This window comes from Asterias amurensis, chromosome 11 (assembly GCF_032118995.1).
Source record: "Asterias amurensis chromosome 11, ASM3211899v1".
NCBI classification, from domain to species: domain Eukaryota; kingdom Metazoa; phylum Echinodermata; class Asteroidea; order Forcipulatida; family Asteriidae; genus Asterias; species Asterias amurensis.
This window is the reverse complement of record NC_092658.1, coordinates 7,748,967-7,768,007: the sequence shown is the minus strand read 5'-3', so window position 1 is coordinate 7,768,007 and position 19,041 is coordinate 7,748,967. Positions and strand designations below refer to the sequence as shown.

The window sequence follows — 19,041 nt, the reverse complement described above, 5'->3', positions numbered from 1 at the left end:
TAAAAAAAAAGATAGATTGATAGATAAAATGGTTTATTAAAAAAACTGTCCTCGCAGCACGAAGGCCGATTTACAATAATTTTACATTTACAAAATAATACAAATTGCAATTAAATAGAGTAGAATTCTATTAATGGAGCCACACTTTGACATTTAAAAATATTGACATGTAAAATTAAATTAACTCAAATAGGGTGTGGCAATAAACCACTTATCATTAGACAAGAATGGAAAAGGTTTTTATCAAGAAAAAAAAAATCCCCTTATGATAGTTAACTATCTAGTTTTTTTCAAGATGGTTGTTGAGACTGTGAATGGAAAGTACTAATTAAGCATTTTAATATTTAGATTAATATATTGAACAATATAGACGATGTGACCTATGTTTACATTTAAACCGCCCTCTGTTGAAAAAACACTGTATACGTCATGTTTCGCCGGGCAAAAAGACACGTAGTCATGGTAAGCTTGCATACACTTTCTAGCTGGCTGCCAAAACACAAAGGTTTTGCCCGGCGGTATGCGCGCGAATCATGTTATGGTTTTCGTGTGACGTCAGAGGTCACATCGTCTATAGGTTTAAATTGTACTTTGTTGAATATGTATCCTGTGTTAAACAGATATGTCAGCACAGGACTGACTTGAAAAAATAAAGGGTCACACTGCCTTTGGATGTTGCGAACTATTAAAAGATATATTCAAGTGTAGGGCTATGTGATTTACTCATATTTTATTTTCAATCATTGTTATTAGCAATTTGTATTGACTTGTCATAATGACAAAAGTCTTTTGGGCATTGTCTTTCTGTGTGGATTTAATCAGGGTAAACGGAAGACTGAAATAAAAATTAATGCCAAATATTTTTTCTCTACCTAGAATCACTGAATTTGTGTATAGTATAGCAGTTTCGTCTGTTAAATACATATTATTATATTTGTATAAACTCAAATTGAGACAGATTCTTGGTCCATGGGGAATCATGTAGTAGGCACTGCACTGATGCCTTTTAAGTAGCTTTGGCCCTTTAAGTATCTTGGTCATGGATATCAGCTAAATTTGTGGATTGTTTTTGTATTGGAATATATATTAAGCCAACAACTGAGAAAATAATTCATAGGGGCCAATTGTTTTATCAAATTTGTATTCAATATTTGGGTCTGCTAAGCAGAAATGAGCCGGTGTCAGATGCAATTGTGTCCGCCATGCAATACTGTCCGCTCCGGACACTTTTGCATAAGTATGAAATCGTGTCCGGGGCTATGCCAAAACCGTCCAGTGGACATGTACATGACTGTACCTAGACCAATTAGACGCGCACCGGGCACGCAAGTGTTTGATGCCATTTGATGCGGTGTCTTCAAAAGACACCGCGCAGTTGGTAAGTTTCAATCGAGGGCGCTACCAGGGCGTCGGATTGGTCTATATGCAGCATGAATATTCACGTGTTTTATGAACGGCCGAACATTTCCCATGTCATTCATGACATGCACTTAGCTTGTAAAAAAAAATGGTGAACGTGTTCCGTCGACCAAGGGCGTTTAATTTACTGCAAGGACGATTTTGCACGGGGGCGGACACAATTGCATTATGCAGCAGCGTCCGGGCGGACACGATTGCATGTGCAAAACCCTCCGGCGGATATTATTGCATATACAATACCGCCTCCGGATAGTTGCATAGAGGACATAATTGCATGCGACACCAGATACCAGTTACAAACTGTATGTGTGAAGGTAGTTTGGCTGCCATCCTTAATCTGGCAAGCAGGTCTATGAAATTGGGCCCAGGTTGGACTCCTCAGTTGACTAGTGTGGTGGCACTTAACTCTTACTTTCAGGGCTAGAGGCCTAGGTGTCCAGAGAGTGAACCTCAATGGAAAAAGATTATTATGAAGAAAACTTTCCTAAAGAGTGTAACATTGTTTTGATGAAACTTTGGCTAGTACACATGTAAAATAGTAAAATTTAACTCTCTTTTTGTCCGAGTGGTGTCATTTTTGCTCTTTTGAGAGTGAAAGTCAATCTGTACGGTCACTCTTTTTGAGTCAAATTGGAGCGAGTTTCACTCTAAATCAATTGAAAGTAGGGCTACACGTCTATTTGTCCGCCATATAGCGGCCCTTTGCAAGAGTGGTGGGGCCTATGGCGGACAAAACTGTTGGTTTTCACTCTTTTACATAAACAGATGACTTTGCACACAAAAACACATGATGTTGTTGACAATCACTAGGCCGTCATGTTCACTCCATTCATACAATAAAACATAGTTTTCTTAGTTTGGACATGTTTTGATCATAGTTCGCCCCCAGCCCCGGGTTTGTGCTCAACCCATGAACCCCGTCACAGCGTTCGACATCCGTTTTGTTATAATGCCTACCATAATTCGATTGCAGGAAAACAAATGTCAAGTGAACACAATCACTATACTGTTTGTTTAATTTATTAGCCAACAGTTGGACAATTAACGTAAACCCTTTCATAGGAAAGTACCTAATTCTTTAGACCCAGTGACTGGGGCGCTAGATTCCCTTTTTCCAAATTTGAGATGACCGATAATGTCAAAATTTCGAAAAAAGGAATCTAGGGCCCCAGTCACTGGTAGTCTACTAATTCTTATAACTTATAACTATATACAATGAACCTTGGTCAAAGATTGTATTTCTCCGACACATCTTTTGGAGTTGACCATAGGCTAATTTCTATAGCTGCTTATACACAAGTACCATTGTAGCCAAGCACAACATGCTTACCAGAATAGGGTAACCAGCCAAAACGTCATATCACATGTACAATATCTGACTGGTATCCTGCTTATTTTTTTCTCAGCAGAAAATTTAAGCAATATTTCTTCTCATATGAAATTGTGCACTGTTGTCATCTATAAACATTATCATGAATGAACAAGACAAATGAAGCAAAATCGCCCTCTTGTGACATTAAACCATTAATCAATTATTTGAAAATTTATATATCTGTATCTGTATGTGTACGTCACAGAGACCAGACCTGTCATAAAAGCAACGGGGTAAATATAATTATTATTTATTTACACATCTGAAATAACATAATAATAAAGAACAGCAATTTTACTTTAGGAATCCTACTACCGCAACATAAAAATGTTATGTTCACAACTTTAAATACAACTTTGTCTAAAAATAGTGCAAAAGTTACAAAATGTATGTCTGAAACAGATGCGCATTTCAGGGTTTTGTTCTTGCGGCCGACCCAGCTCTATAGAATTACTTGTTCTGCTTGTCCTTACACGAAATAATTATGTTAAGAGGAACACGCAATGATCACCGAAAATTTGACAAAAACAAGGGAGCAACATACAAAACAAAAGTTTTAGGAGAAAATGAAATAAAACACTATCCTCGGAGGTGTGTTACTCCGAAAGAAAAATTAATGAATCTCCAAGTCAAAGACCTTTTATTATTAAATGCACTGGAGACTATTGGTAATTACTCAAACCAGTTGTTAGCATAAAAACTTACTTGGTAACAAGCAACGGAGAGCTGTTGATAGTATAAAACATTGCGAGAAACGGCTCCCTCTGAAGAAACGTAGTTTTTGAGAAAGAGGTAATTTCTCACTCAAATATAATAACAGACATCAGCTTAAGCCCTCCATTATGCATCTGAAAACACACAAAGTAATGCAACAAGGGTGTTTTTTCCCGGGTTTTTTTCTTCATTATTCTCATGCAACTTCGATGACCAAATGAGTCCAAATTTCCACAGGCTTATTTTCACAGTTATTTTATGCATAATATATTGGGATACACCAAGTGAGAATACTGGTATTTTGACATCACCAATCGTGTCCAGGGCTCGATTTCACAAAGCACTAAGATTCATCGGATTGTCTGTGTTGTGTATAGTGACGTCACATTTTACCCAGAAACTATGCTCGATCTGCAGTTCTAGGATCAATCTCAGCTCTTTGTGAAATCCACCCCAGTGTCTTTAAACAATAACTAAGAGCAAACTCAGCAACACAACTGCGAACATGACTCCCATCAAGCGGCCAACACCACCGAACAGGGTCAGTGCACTGCTCTTTGATGGCTTGGCCACTGTTCTGGTTTTAGTCGGGTACGTGGTATTCTCCCAGCCGTTCATGATGGCCTCTCGAGCCCCCTTCCAGGGATAGGGTCCGTTCAGTCGGTAGTTGGGTGGGTAGGCTGGACCGAAGAAGCAACGGAGCGCTAGTTTGGGGTCCGTCAGGACGAGTTTGGTGAAGTTTGGCTTGACTCCGATCTTCTCTGCGATTTCGTCCGAGTATGGGACAGGGGTAAACTACAATGTAGGAAAATAGAGACAAAATTCAACATGTGAAGAAAATAACAGTATAAACGGAGGCCCGGAGGCCGTTACCTCTTTTGTCAAAATGTCTTAGCATTGGTGTCCGCATAAGTTTCTCTTTTAGGCTTCAATAATTGTTAATGGAAGTGCCCTATTGCTAAACGAAATTGACCCTGCCTTCTGGAAGATGAAATTCCAGGCCTGTGCATGAAACGTGGTTTATAAAAATGAACACAACGACTCGATTGAACACTTTAAGGTAGTTGGTATCTGTTGGTTTGCTGGGTTAAAAGCACATACGAGCCTTCGAGAAAGACTTCTTCTTCAAAGACTTCTTCTTCATCTATTATACCATAGGTCCTTTTGGTTGGTAAGTTGTTTGCCACCTAATAATAAATTATTTTCTACTTCAAATAAAGTCTCAACATTTTTATTCCAATGTTATTACAACTTTTGAACGATGACAAATACTTACAAATATGCGATGCCTTCCAAATTTCTCAAAAAACATATCTTTCCTCCTCTTGACATCAGTGAGTCTTTCTTCGACGTCTGGTAACTGGACGTTACCGAGGAAGACCTGAGCAGCCCAACGGGACTGTAGCTCAAATACCGGGCTCTGTGCTCCGGATGTTGCCACGTACCCGACTGCTGCAAGCGTTGGGTGCGTACGACGGGCGGGCCAAACGTGCATGTACAACTCCAAATCTTCAAAGGTCTCTGTAAACAAATGAGAAGTTTTGTTTTAATGTTAAAGCATGCAGACTGTTGTCATTTTGAAGAAAGAAAAATCAAACCCAAGTAATGTTTTGTATCCGGTTGTCTACTAGGTCAGACTGGGTGCGTATGGGTTTTAATCTTAAATCCTTGTGCTGCTCAGGTCTTCCTCGTGGAAAAAAAAATGACTGGGAAAGACCCACTTGCGGGACCCGCGCGGCGAAACTGGAAGAATATGGACTGTATAGGGGAGATCCAAAAATAATGAGAAACGGAAAAAACGGGCAAGTGCATACGATTTCACAAAAGCACGGTGATTTGTGTGGGGACCCTGCCCTCCACTTACACTCCCCGTACACAACATTAGCGGCATTTTATACACTATGATTTCTAGTGGGGTTGCCACGCGAAGCGCGGCATCCTGCTAGTGTGTAATAATAATTGTCTAATAATTTTTACTTTTTTTTGTTTTTCTGGTGCTTTTAAACTTGTCCAAGCAATGTGATCTCTTCTTTTTGGAGAGTAATACAATTTCGTATGTCTTTGTCTACTATCGTGGCTGTGGGTTCCATTTGCAGTATTTTCTACCCCTGTGTGTGAACCACATTATACGTGATGCAAAACTAACAAACTGGTTGTATCTTTGTTGTTGTTGTTATTATTATATATTTGGCAGTTTTGATACAAGAAAACAGCATGCAAGAGCAACCATTAGAAGCTCAACTGTAATTGCAATGCGAGGAACTTTGCCGTTGAACGGAGAAACCCGATCCCTATTGGAACTTCTACGCAATCGTTACTTAAAGGAACACGTTGCCTTGGATCGGTCGAGTTGGTCTTTGAAAAGCGTTTTGTGACCGTTTATTATAAAATGCATATGGTTAGAAAGATGATGTAAAAGTAGAATACAATGATCTACACAGATATGCCTCGAAATTGCGTGGTTTTCTTTTTACTTCGTCCAATAACACGGTCGGCCATTTATGGGAGTCAAAATTTTGACCCCCACAAATGGCCGACCGTGATAGTTCGCGACGTAAAAAGAAAACCGTGCAATGTTGAGAGATACTTGTGTGGATCATTATATCCTACTTTTAAAACATCTTTCTAACCATATACATTTCATAACAAACGGTTTCAAATGCTTTTTATAGACCAACTCGTCCGATCCAAGGCAACGTGTTCCTTTAAAAAATAACATAAATATATAAGAGAGGCGAGTCACTCGTTTGAACACTTTGACGAATGCAAATAATATAATAAATATTGGTCTGAGGATGATCCACAGAGGCCTGTGATGCTCCAACAATTATATGTTTTCAAATTGTGTCAATTACACAATCAGACGATCACAAGACAAGACATTGTGTACGATGAAAGACCGACTGTGGACAAACGTCCAACTAAAAAGAGGCACCCTAAAAGTAAAAACAATCCATCACTTACCACCAATGATCTTTTCCTTTAAGTACGGGAACTTGAAATCGTACCCGGTCGCGAAGACCACGGCGTCCAACCCCTCGACCCTGGTGCCGTCCTCGAACACGACTCCCCCGGGCGTGAACCGCTCAATCCCCGGCTTACACTTGATCGCACCGCACACGATACGGCAGTGTATCTCGTCATTCACCATCAGGTAACCGTCGAACAGCTCTCTCTTGCACCTCATGCCGAGGTTGTCGATGTCGAAACGGTCCTCGAAGATAGTCTTGGCAATCTTGCGGGTGACGGCCTCGGGGACCATGCCACGCCAGCGACGGTTGGCGAAGGAGTCTGTTGGGACACCCTTGGGGCCGAATCTCCCGACGACCCACGAGCCGTCTCGCATACTCAGATACACCTGCAACAATGACACAAGGGAACTTTAGTATCATGGTGCGGCCGCTTTTATTTTCGCCCATTCAAATTAATGTAACCAAACCGAGAATGGAAAGAGAAATAATCTGATTGCTGTTTGTACAATTAATATAGCATCCATTACTGTTGTTGGATATGAGGAACATGACCAAGATGGCGGAAGCATGCACGGTCTATGTTGAGCGCCGCTTTACACAGACATTGCCATGAAAGACTTCTCCCATAATATTTCAGTTGATCGAAAAGTTGTACACGTCACTTCGGAGCAGCCCAATCACAACACGATGGATAGCAAACGTCACTGCACGTTCATTAAATGAAATCATTGCATTCAACGACAGAAATCAATGGGTCTGTAAAACCAGTGCCTGCCTATATTCTTCGCCGACAAAGACAAGGGGTAAAGACTAAGGGACCATTCTACTATTGTATATTTGGTTTGCGGTTTAATGTGTGTATCTACTTGCCAGGTAGAGTTGTTTTTAGGGAACTGTCTTGCTTTATTCTACTGCCGCGGTGTAGATAATCGGAGGTTCGGGAGACTTCTCAGTTCTGAAAAGAACTGTCTTGCTTTTTAACTATTACCAGGGCGGATGGTATAAAAATTAGACTGGACTTCTACTTTAGCTTAGAGGATCGTAATTAACTGTACTGCCGCGGAGTCAGTTCTGAATTGGTCTCAACGTTTCGACTAGCTTGCTCTAGTCATTGTCAGTCTACTATTATAACCTTACCTGACTGGCATGGCGGCTCGTGTCTACAGCCACATCCCCTGCAGAATGTGAGGACCCTGAAAGAGTAGCAAAAATGTGGGGAAATAATATATTACTATTCCTCACGCTTTTTGGGGTGTGTTGGTTGAACTATTCATTGTGCCTTCTTTTTTTTTTTTATGGGGGGGGGGGCATAAGAGGGCAAGGGTTCTGAACCCGAACCCCTCGGGTAACGCCATTGGTCATTGTTCGTACATCAGATGAGTAAACAAAATGTTTGACTTGCCTACAACCAAGACTGTTTTGCCAGCAAACTGTTCACCGCTCTTGAATTTACAACTATGCACAATCTTCCCCTTAAATTCTTCCATGCCTGGATATCGAGGGATGAAAGCCTCGTTGTAGAGCCCGGTGCTGACAATCACGGCGTCGAAAACCTCTACGGTGACACCGACCCCCTCGTTTTGATCCCTCGGCCGTGAGGTGACCACCCATCGCCCCGTGGCCTCGTGGTCTTCGCTCGGTGTCACTTCCACTACTTCCGTAGCGAGTCGGATGCGCTTCTCTAGGCCGTGGTGTTTGATGAAGTCTCGGTAGTAGGTAATGAGATGTTTTGGGGTGAGGTACGGAGGATACTCCTTGGGGAAAGGGAAATCGCTTATGGCCATCATTTCTTTGCTGGAGTTTGTGACGAGACATTTGTAGATTGAACCTCCGTTGTAATCATCAAAACTGTCCATTTCTGGAGTCTGCCATACGCCTCCTGATAAGAAAGATGTTATTTCAGTGAATGTTTTCCATCTTTAACTCAACAATGGGTTGAATTGAATTAAAATTGTATTTGTTAGTGGACGGCATGGTTCTTGGCGGTTGTGGAGCATGGTGGTGGGTTGATGGTGGGGGTTGATTGGGTGGGCAGCAACCATTTTAGGGGCTATTCTGCACAATTAGATACAACCACAGCTGATTTGAAAGCATTGAAATTACTACATGAAGGCTTAAAACAATTGTGTTTTTTATTCTTTTAACTTTTAATAGCACAGATTTGAAGTGGGTGTAGCCGGGGCGCCGGAGATCAGTTGGGGGGGGGGGGGGGGGGGGGGGGGGTCGCCCGGTAGGGTTGTCATACAGCTAAACATATAGATGATACCACGGATTTGAACGAACTTTTTAGATACATTGACACAAACACACCGTTAACAAAATAACAGTCTGGACCGAGAATCGACCTCGGGTATGACGTAAAATGCAGTGAAAGTTCAATGAGACTTCCCTATTATTAATAATTTCACGACAACTAACCTGCTTTGTCACCCCGTTCGAAGCAGACCGGTTCCAGGCCGCACTCCAGGCAAGACTTGAGCGAGAGGAGCCCGCTGACTCCTCCTCCGATCACGGCGACTCGCTTCACTTTCGGCATGATGAAATTAATCTTCAAACGTAGAACACACTGTCTTGCTAATAATAATGTTTAGCTGTACCTCCTCTCAGTGTATGTAAGGCGGATGTGATAGTATCTGTGGTAGAAATACGGAAACATTACTCTCTCTCGCTCTCTTATGGTATATACGTTTGGTAATTACTCTAAAAGACTGTGGCAATAGTAACTCCATCATTTTTACTTAAAGGAACACGTTGCCTTGGATCGGACGAGTTGGTCTATAAAAAGCGTTTGTAACCGTTTTTTTTTAATAAAATGCATATATGGTTGGAAAGATGTTTTAAAAGTAGAATACAATGATCCACACAAATTTGCCTCGAAATTGCGTGGTTTTCCTTTTACTGTGCGAACTAACACGGTCGGCCATTTATTGGACTCCCATAAATGGCCGACCGTGTTAGTCGACGAGGTAAAAGGAAAACCACGCAATTTTGAGCAATGCTTGTTAGGATCATTGTATTCTACTTTTAAAATATCTTTCCAACCATATTATGCATTTTATTTAAAAAAAAAAAAAAACGGTTACAAACGCTTTTTATAGACCAACTCGACCGATCCAAGGCAACGTGTTCCTTTAAAAGAAGTTAGAAGTACAGCAGCCTTGGATAGTATAGTGCATTTTTGAGAAACATTTCACTACGGTTATGGACATAAATATCCCTTTTTATTCGCCAAAATTTGAATATGAGAAGCGTTACTGCGGTAACGCTTGGCATATTTGTATTCCTGTAGGGATTATTCTTCCTGAGTGATGGACATCGCTCCGGAGTTCCGGCGATTTCTAAAACAAAAACGCGAAATTGGGTTCATTTCATGGGTTACGACTAAAGATTATAGATTGCCGCCTTGCGGCGCTCTATGGTTACAACTATACATTTTAAAACAACCGAACGGTTGAAAAAAATAAAAGTTTATTTCTCATAAGACAGTGGACACTATTGGTAATTGTCAAAGACTAGTCTTCACACTTGGTGTATCTCAACATATGCATAAAACAACAAACCTTTGAAAATTTGGGCTCAATCGGTCATCGAAGATGTGATATAATAATGAAACAAAAAACACCCTTGTCACACGAAGTTGTGTGCGTTTAGATGGTTGATTTCGAGACCTCAAGTTCTAAATCTGAGGTCTCGAAATCAAATTCATGGAAATTTACTTTTTTCTCGAAAACTACGGCATTTCAGAGGGTGCCGTTTCTCACAATGTTTTAAACCATCAACCTCTCCCCATTACTCGTCACCAAGAAAGGTTTTATGCTAAGAAATATTTTGAGTAATTACCAATATAGTGTCCACTGCCTTTAATAATGCACGCACCAACTAACTTGTAAAGGTTGAAGGGCACCAGTTTCGCATGCCAAAGTGAACGCTCGACTGCTCTGTAAAAGCGTACAATGTATACAAAAAATCCGTAACATTTACACGGTGATTTTACCTGGCAGCTATAAAGTGCCGTAAATTTCACGGTGGAAGTTTGCATACTACCCATTCAAGGCACAATTTACAAAACTTCCACTGTGAAATTAACTGCACTTTACCTGGCACCCTAGCTGCCAGGTAAAGCACCGTAAATTGTACGGATTTTTTGTATTTACAGTGTTATGCAAAATAACAACAGAACCTCTATGTTGCTGCTACGTTTATAGTTTGTGTTAGAAAAATACAAAATTAAGCTGGACTGCAGCTGGTATTACTTTCAAGCAAGAAACTTTTGCAAACTTACATAATACGGGTTAAAACTGCCTTTGTCTTGAACCCAGAAAGTTGACACGTCTCGCTCCCACAGTAAAAGCGTCAAGAATGAAAGCAATCCTTGGCTAATTTCACTTTTTTTCTTCAGAAGATCCGGGATGTTTTGTAATGCATGAATGACCACAACACTAGTTAGTCAAGCTGGACTCTCTCTATGTCATACATATTCATGAACGACAATACAATGGGTGTATTTTTAATGCATTACAAGTTTTTTCTTTGGGTGTGTTTCAGTGGATGGAACTGGATAGGACTCGCTGGAAATTCAGTGTTCTGAATCCAGCAGGATATTCAACCTATAACAATTCAAACTCCGATATATAGAGGCATGCATAGACCTAGGTCTTACTGAAAAATAATTTTCCGGGGTCTCGCTTGAAAAAAAGGTCCGTTGGCTATCCAAAATTATTTAAACGGTAACAATACAGGACGTTTTTATTTCCAATTGAGTGAAAATAGGCACCAGTCAGACTTGCACTGCGTGAAAGTATACTATTTTTCATTTTAACCAGAAAATAAAAGATATATTTTGTGTTTCCATTTGTCAGCAATGGGACTTTATCTCAACCTCTGGTTTTTTGTGGTTTTTTTTGTCAGCAGCAGAATATTTCTGTTTTGTCTGTTTGGAAAACTCTACTCGAGGAGTTCCGAAGATTATTCACTCACCGAACTCGTTAAAGGCAAAGTATGACTTTGGTTTTGGGAACCATTTTATGATTTCTTTTAAACAATTATTACTATTCATTATAAGTGGTTTATTTTATTTTATTTTTGTTTGAATAAAAAAGTAATCAAAAGATCGACACCATTCAAATTTACAAAGGTTTTACAAAGTTAATTAAAAATAGGAATTAACAATAAACGGGTTTAAACAATACACACACACAAAACAATTGTTACTAAAAATAAAAATAAATCAAATCCCATATAAAATGTAGGGGTAGGCCTACATTCATTAAAAAATAACCTGTGAACATTTCATTTCAAAAGGTGATCGCGTTTTTATCGTCAAAAATCCGGCGCAATACTTATGTCCTTTATGTACTTATTTTGGGGCAAAACAACTTATACATTTTTTACATTACCACACTATTTTTATTTGTTATGCTTCTTACCGAAAGTTTGTTTGTAATATATTAAATTCAAGACTGATTTTCAAACGTGTGCCATCCTTTTAAAGTGACTGTGATAAACGAGTTTAAACTTTTCTGTCCTAGAAAAATGTCACCGGTTAAAAAATTCAATGAAATTTGGGGCCGGGTGATTTGCTGAAAAAAACGACGCAATTACACGTAAAACCACTTCTACGACTTGTGCGTATATAACATCCTTGAGCGCATAATAAAGTCTGTGACAATACAAAGAACAGGATTTCGGACCACAATACCCACAGTATTTGGTCAATACAAAAAAATACCCAGAAAAGTATTCAGTCAATACAAAGAAAATTTGTCACGGAAGAAACGGGGTAGCCCCTCTTAGCAATTCAACTCACCTGATACCCGGATAAATATAATGCCCTGAGAAAAGAATTAGTTCAATGATTGTCTTTTGACCGAATGAAATTTGTTTGCTCATTGACGAAGACAAAAGTTGGGACCCCGGATTCAGATCCCCGTCTCTGAACGTATAAGACGTTAGTATTTCCTTGTACTAAAAAGGGAAATCCCCTGTCCCCGTCTGTATTTGAGAGAGCAGAAAGCGTGTGAAGAACAGGTGTGGTTCCAAAGCGTTTCCTCCAGGTTTAAAGGCACTGTACACGTTTGGTAATAATAATTGTCAAATACCAGTATTCTCACTTGGTGTAATCCCAACAAATGCATAAAAAAAACTGTGTAAATTTGGGCTCAACTGGTCATTGAATTTGCAAGAGAGTAATAAAAGAAGAAGAAAAAAAAACACACTTGTTACACTACTTTGTGTGCTTTTAGATGCATAATAAAAGGCTTCAGCTGAAGTATTTTATTATACGAGTGAGAAACTACACCTTTCTCAAAAACTATACGTTACTTCAGACGGGAGCCGTTCTCACAATGTTTTATACTATCAACAGCTCTCCAATTAAGTTTTTATGCTACAATTTTTTTGGGTAGTTAGGCTACCAATAGTGTCCAGTGCCTGTAAGTGCTGGTGCTGACAAAATATAACTGTTATTTCAACTCGTCTAGACGAAAGACGTATGTCCTATAGTGCTAAAAGGGGGAAGTTTCCCGTCTGTTTTTGACAGAGAGTCACGAAGAAACAATCAGTTCCCATTGTGGTTAAGTGGTTATAGACTGCAGGAATTGCAATCACATGTTGTGGGTTTGAAAGGGGTTGTCCCCCATAGTATGGGAAAATAACATGGGCCGAAGGAGGACTCATGTTTCTCTATCAGCTTAAAAAAGAACTCGATGTTAGCGACGTGACGATAGTTCTTGAGTTCGTCTGGATTCAGTGACCGCTTCTTAATGAGAGGGTTGAGTACAGTATATATGCTTTAGAATACTTGGGAAAATGCCTGTAGTGAGAGACTTATTTATGATGCGTGTTAAAACCGGTAGAAATATGGAAACATCTTTAAGAAGCCAAGTGAGTACAGGATCCAATATACAACTTTTTGTGGCAGCTTTGTTAACAAGCTAATAACATCTTCTTCAGACACTTGACTGAATTCAGGTAGTTTACATGTTACACAAACATTGTGGGAATCACCACACGTTACACTTGATTGAACATGTTACATACTAGAATAAATGTTAGCAACCTTCTTGGAAATACACTGCAAAGTCATTACTTAAATCTTGTGCACACTCATATGCGGGTAAGACTTTACTTGTATTATTCAAGAGCCCATTAACATTTTTAAACACAGTCTTTGTATCAGAAGCAGATTGCAGCTTTTCCGAAATGGGCTGCTTTTTAGCTTCCTCTATCCTGCAATTGACTGTTCTGTTTTGTTCAATATAAAGCTGGTGATGAACTTCTAGACGAGTCATGCGCCACTTCTTTTCACACTTTCGTCGAATTCTGCGAGCTTCGTGTATGTTTGAGTTATACCAGGGTTGTCTAATTCTTGTTTTACGAGTTTTCATAGAGACCGGGAATGGTCCAAGGAATTGATTGTGCACTCTTCAAATGCCTCCGTCAGACAATCGACATTATCAACTCCAACTATAATGTCGTTAAACTTCAATTTCAACTCTTTCTGAAAGTTGGCTGTATCAATATTGTGCGAAAGTTCCGATTAGTAGTAACTTGTTTTGGGTTTTCTGCTTTGTCCAGCATGAGCTGAAAATCAACAACATGGTGATCTGAAAGCCTAACACCAACTGTACAGTCCATGATGAGATTGTCTTCAGGTCGAGACAGAACCAAGCCCAGTGTATGGCCACATATATGGGTTGCCCCATGAACATTATTGTTGAAAACCAGCACTCTCAGCAGTTTCCAGAAAACGGGTGACGTCTGTTTTCTCCGGGCAATCGACATGAATGTTGAAGTCTCCCAACAGGACGACTTTGCCGGCTAGCGAGTTCACGCATAAATTAGAAAGTTCGCAAAGTCATCAAGAAACTGTGAACTCTTCAAACCATTATTTCTGGATGGGGGAGGTCTGTAGAGCAGGATATAGTAGATCTTGCGTCCTGTGTTTGAAATGATTGTGTACTTAAAAGTAGCGGATTTGAAATTGAATGGTATAATCTGAAAAGTGATTCGTGAGTAAAGTTTTTCCCATAGAAATTGGTGTTCGTGCAATTATTATGTACATGCATAATTTTGCCTCTTTTGAAACACGATAACCTTTACTTTAACATTTAACAAAATTGTTCGATGTCAATTTGAATGTAATGATATTGACAACCTCATCATGGGTATTTTTATTTGTTTCATTTCTGACCAAACATGTTCTCTTCAAAAGATGTGCCTCTTTTGTGTTCATTTTGAAGAGAACATGTTTGGTCAGAAATTAAACAAATACAAATACCCATGATGAGGTTGTCAGTATCGTTACATTCAAGTTGACATTGAACAATTTTGTCAAATGTTAAAGTAAAGGTTATTGTGTTTCAAATGTCATGGAGTACCGTAGAATGGTGCGTTACAATTCGATTAGCTTCCCTGATGGGTCGACCCGGTCTGCCCCTCAATGTTTGAATAATGTGTAACATCGTTAGGAACAGCAGATATGTTTTTGGTTTGCATTTATGATTTGCGTTTATGGCTTTCAATAGTAATTTTCAAACTCGGTTGACAGAAACTTGGGCTGGCATGTGACGTTACAATGGGGAAAAAAGTTCGGCAACCTATAACGAATCCATTCCAGACGTCAGACACAATTGGGCTTTAACTTACAGTTCCAGACAAAACACCTCTAGCACTTTCCACAATATACAAAACCCTTTTGTGTGTGTAGTCCGGGATTGTAGGAAAACATTCTGATTTTGTAAAGTTGTCAACAATGGATGGGGTCACAACACTCAGAAAGATCCGGGTTGAGTGTACACACTTTGAAGACAGGTATAAACAGGGTAACAATGTTTCATTGCAACAGGTACTTATTATAGTCACGGGAGTCAGAGGCTCTCTAAACAGATGAATACCTTAAGGTTTTATACAGAAATGGTAATAGAAAAGAAAAAAAATTGTTGCAGACAATTTCGTTCATGTTTTATGTGATCATCCGTGGAAATAACAAACCTGTGAAATGTGAGGGATTTAAAATTGAATCGAATGAATCAATTGTAGTAAGAGAGAAATCCAGTTAAAGATTATTTTAAAATAAATCCTAATAATCTAAAATTCAAATATTATAAAAGGTTTTTATTTTTTTCAAAAAAATTACGATCCTTTGTATTAACATTTCAATTCTTCTCATTTTTTTTTAGAGTAATAACTTTTTTTTTTTTTTACTTTTAGTTCCTCCCAATAAGTCAGGAGAAAACAATGAGCAAAATAATACACACTCACGAACATGAATGTAAACATGGGTCATGAAGATGAGCAGAGTATACTGTTCGAAACGTCGTGACCAAACCGGCTCTTTTCAGAGCCAATTACATTCCCTCAGAAGAGATGTTATACATTGTACCAGAAAGTTCACTGTTTAGTATTTATAGTTACGTCTTGTCCTTCTTGTCCAAAATCAGGTGTTGTATGTGCAATTTTGTTTTGAGGTTTTAAGATAGTGTTCTCGAATAATTATGACCTAATTTCAGAGGAAAATATTTAAACGAAAAAATAGCTATAGGGACCTACTTCATAATCAGTAAGTTTTAAGACTGTTTAACAATGATGCTTGTTGTTCTTACGAATCCTGTATTAACCATTCTGTAAACAATTTTCTCAGCAAAGCGCGCACTAAACCGATCAGATTTCCATTAAAGGCAGTGGACACTAATGGTAATTGTCAAAGAATAGCCTTCACAGTTGGTGTATCTGTAACCCGGAAAAAGGGTACACTTTGAAAAAGAATGAATAAAACTAAATAAAAATGCTAACTATGGGGGCACTCGCTTGAACTAATGAGAGAAACCAAGATCGGATAGGGCTAAGACGCGAGGAGATGCAAATAAAAATAGGAACAGTGACTCAAAATGTAGGTTTCTCAACAACAAAAATAAAAAAATAGCTTTATTGACTATAAACCAAAAACCTTTAGACCGAAAACTCTTGACCTAAACCTTCTTAAATTAAACCAGTCAAACCTAAATCAGGATATCTAACTGAAACTCAAAAACCAAAACTAAACTAGAGTAAAACTAAAACCCAAACACAGTTAAACCAGATTAAAACTAAAACACAGTGCCAAAGAAAAGTTACAAATTAAAATCAAAATGGCTTTAGGAAACCTGTGTAAATAAAACAACAAGAAATACAATTGATTAAAATACAGTTCTATCAAGTTTAGGAAGAACACATGGTCTTTAAAAAATGCAATCCAATGTTTAAGAAAAAGTAACTTCCAAAGAATCACAGGAATATTACAATTTGTCAAGATATTTATACAATAACAAATGAAAGTATATGCTTACCGAGTCCAGAATAGCAGAAAATACACTTGAAGATGGCAAAATTACATGGTGAAGAAAAACAAAACTTGAAGAAGAGAGCTAGAACACATGTGCTCCTTGCGCTGCCAGGCTGCTATCTGATTATAATTATATACAATGCACTGGATGGGTGACTTCACTACCAAAGGATTAGGAACTGTTTACAAACATGTAACAAAAGACTTCTAAGAAATAACAAACTACATGTACAGGGGTGCAATAAAACAGGAAAGGGCAATTAACTAGAACCTGGAATTAATTAACTTGAATAACAACACAATGAATTTTCTACCCCTACTACACTCACCACTACTTAAAACCATTGTTGTCCTCAACAATGTTAGTTTTACACAAAAAGAAACTGAAATGAATTCACAGCAAAAATGAATTTAATACAAAAGAAAACATAGATACAAAAATCAAGGCCAAAAATAACTTAGACGAGCCAAACGTATTAATTCCCGGAAACCCTTAATGTTGAATAAAGCCTGTATACTATGTAAAATCGGCCACATCATCGTCTTGGGCAAAACCTCCAACACCGGCTCCTCCTTGCCTTGCCGATAGCACAATGTACCCTCTTTGATTTCGAGGTTGTCCCAAGAGTGCAACAGCCTCTTGACCGCTCCTGGTTCACGTTTCAGCTGATGGGGGCTGGGCTGCTTTTGACCAGAAGATTTCAACTCCACGACTCTGGAGATGACCGTATCTTTAATTTGGGCTGATTTCACGTCAGGGGGAGGAGTTGGCAGGATTGCTTCCTCTACTGCTGTGGTCGAATCTACCTGTTGAAACGATGACGGGCTATAATAAACTGTTGTTGGTGTGGATTGGCCATCAAACTCTCGCCATTGCCTCTGGCAACTTCGGGGTACTTTACTGCACCAAGCAGAACTTCTCCTCTGGCGGTGACTTCCATCCATCTGCATCTGCAGGCTTACCAACAGTTCTCCTTGTCGTTGCTGCTGAGCAACGATGTCTCCAAGGAGATCCTTCACCGTCTCTAACAAGCTCCTCTCCTTAGCAGGCTCCTCCATCGACGGAACTGAAGGTCTTTCTACCGGTTGTGGGTCAAACCCACACATTTGAAGAGTGGTCATAATGGGCACAACCACTGGTTGCAGTATACCCTCATCCCAACCAAATCCAGGGGGTGGTTGCAGGATACCCTCATCCCAACCAAATCCTGGGGGTGGGGATATACATGGCGTCCCATCTGGCAAAATGGTGGAACTCGGCCGTTCAACCATAGTGAAATAAAATGCTCCTTAACTCTGACACTGTGTTTGTAACCCTAAAACTAATGACCGTCCCTACTTTTTAACAAGACCTGGCTAAGTTCTTAAGGAACATAAACCCTACCCGGATTCTCCACCAAAAAAAATGTAACCCGGAAAAAGGGTACACTTTGAAAAAGAATGAATAAAACTAAATAAAAATGCTAACTATGGGGGCACTCGCTTGAACTAATGAGAGAAACCAAGATCGGATAGGGCTAAGACGCGAGGAGATGCAAATAAAAATAGGAACAGTGACTCAAAATGTAGGTTTCTCAACAACAAAAATAAAAAAATAGCTTTATTGACTATAAACCAAAAACCTTTAGACCGAAAACTCTTGACCTAAACCTTCTTAAATTAAACCAGTCAAACCTAAATCAGGATATCTAACTGAAACTCAAAAACCAAAACTAAACTAGAGTAAAACTAAAACCCAAACACAGTTAAACCAGATTAAAACTAAAACACAGTGCCAAAGAAAAGTTACAAATTAAAATCAAAATGGCTTTAGGAAACCTGTGTAAATAAAACAACAAGAAATACAATTGATTAAAATACAGTTCTATCAAGTTTAGGAAGAACACATGGTCTTTAAAAAATGCAATCCAATGTTTAAGAAAAAGTAACTTCCAAAGAATCACAGGAATATTACAATTTGTCAAGATATTTATACAATAACAAATGAAAGTATATGCTTACCGAGTCCAGAATAGCAGAAAATACACTTGAAGATGGCAAAATTACATGGTGAAGAAAAACAAAACTTGAAGAAGAGAGCTAGAACACATGTGCTCCTTGCGCTGCCAGGCTGCTATCTGATTATAATTATATACAATGCACTGGATGGGTGACTTCACTACCAAAGGATTAGGAACTGTTTACAAACATGTAACAAAAGACTTCTAAGAAATAACAAACTACATGTACAGGGGTGCAATAAA

At 39.0% G+C, this 19,041-nt stretch overlaps 2 protein-coding genes across 2 annotated transcripts; both read right to left on the bottom strand.

Moving 5' to 3' along the window:
- Positions 1-7: 7 nt before the first annotated feature.
- LOC139944306 (flavin-containing monooxygenase 5-like) lies at positions 8-10,877 on the bottom strand. The gene is made up of 7 exons (XM_071941297.1): positions 10,760-10,877; positions 8,896-9,110; positions 7,880-8,356; positions 7,615-7,670; positions 6,470-6,863; positions 4,782-5,026; positions 8-4,300 (listed from the first exon to the last, which is right to left on the bottom strand). The coding sequence occupies exons 2-7, from the start codon at positions 9,011-9,013 to the stop codon at positions 3,968-3,970; spliced, it is 1,623 nt and encodes a 540-aa protein (XP_071797398.1). The 5' UTR covers positions 9,014-9,110; positions 10,760-10,877; the 3' UTR covers positions 8-3,967.
- A 5,475-nt stretch (positions 10,878-16,352) lies between these two features.
- On the bottom strand, positions 16,353-19,041 carry LOC139944644 (uncharacterized). The gene is made up of 3 exons (XM_071941705.1): positions 18,800-19,041; positions 16,803-18,616; positions 16,353-16,619 (listed from the first exon to the last, which is right to left on the bottom strand). Exon 2 carries the CDS (start codon positions 18,068-18,070, stop codon positions 17,240-17,242), a length of 831 nt encoding a protein of 276 aa, XP_071797806.1. The 5' UTR covers positions 18,071-18,616; positions 18,800-19,041; the 3' UTR covers positions 16,353-16,619; positions 16,803-17,239.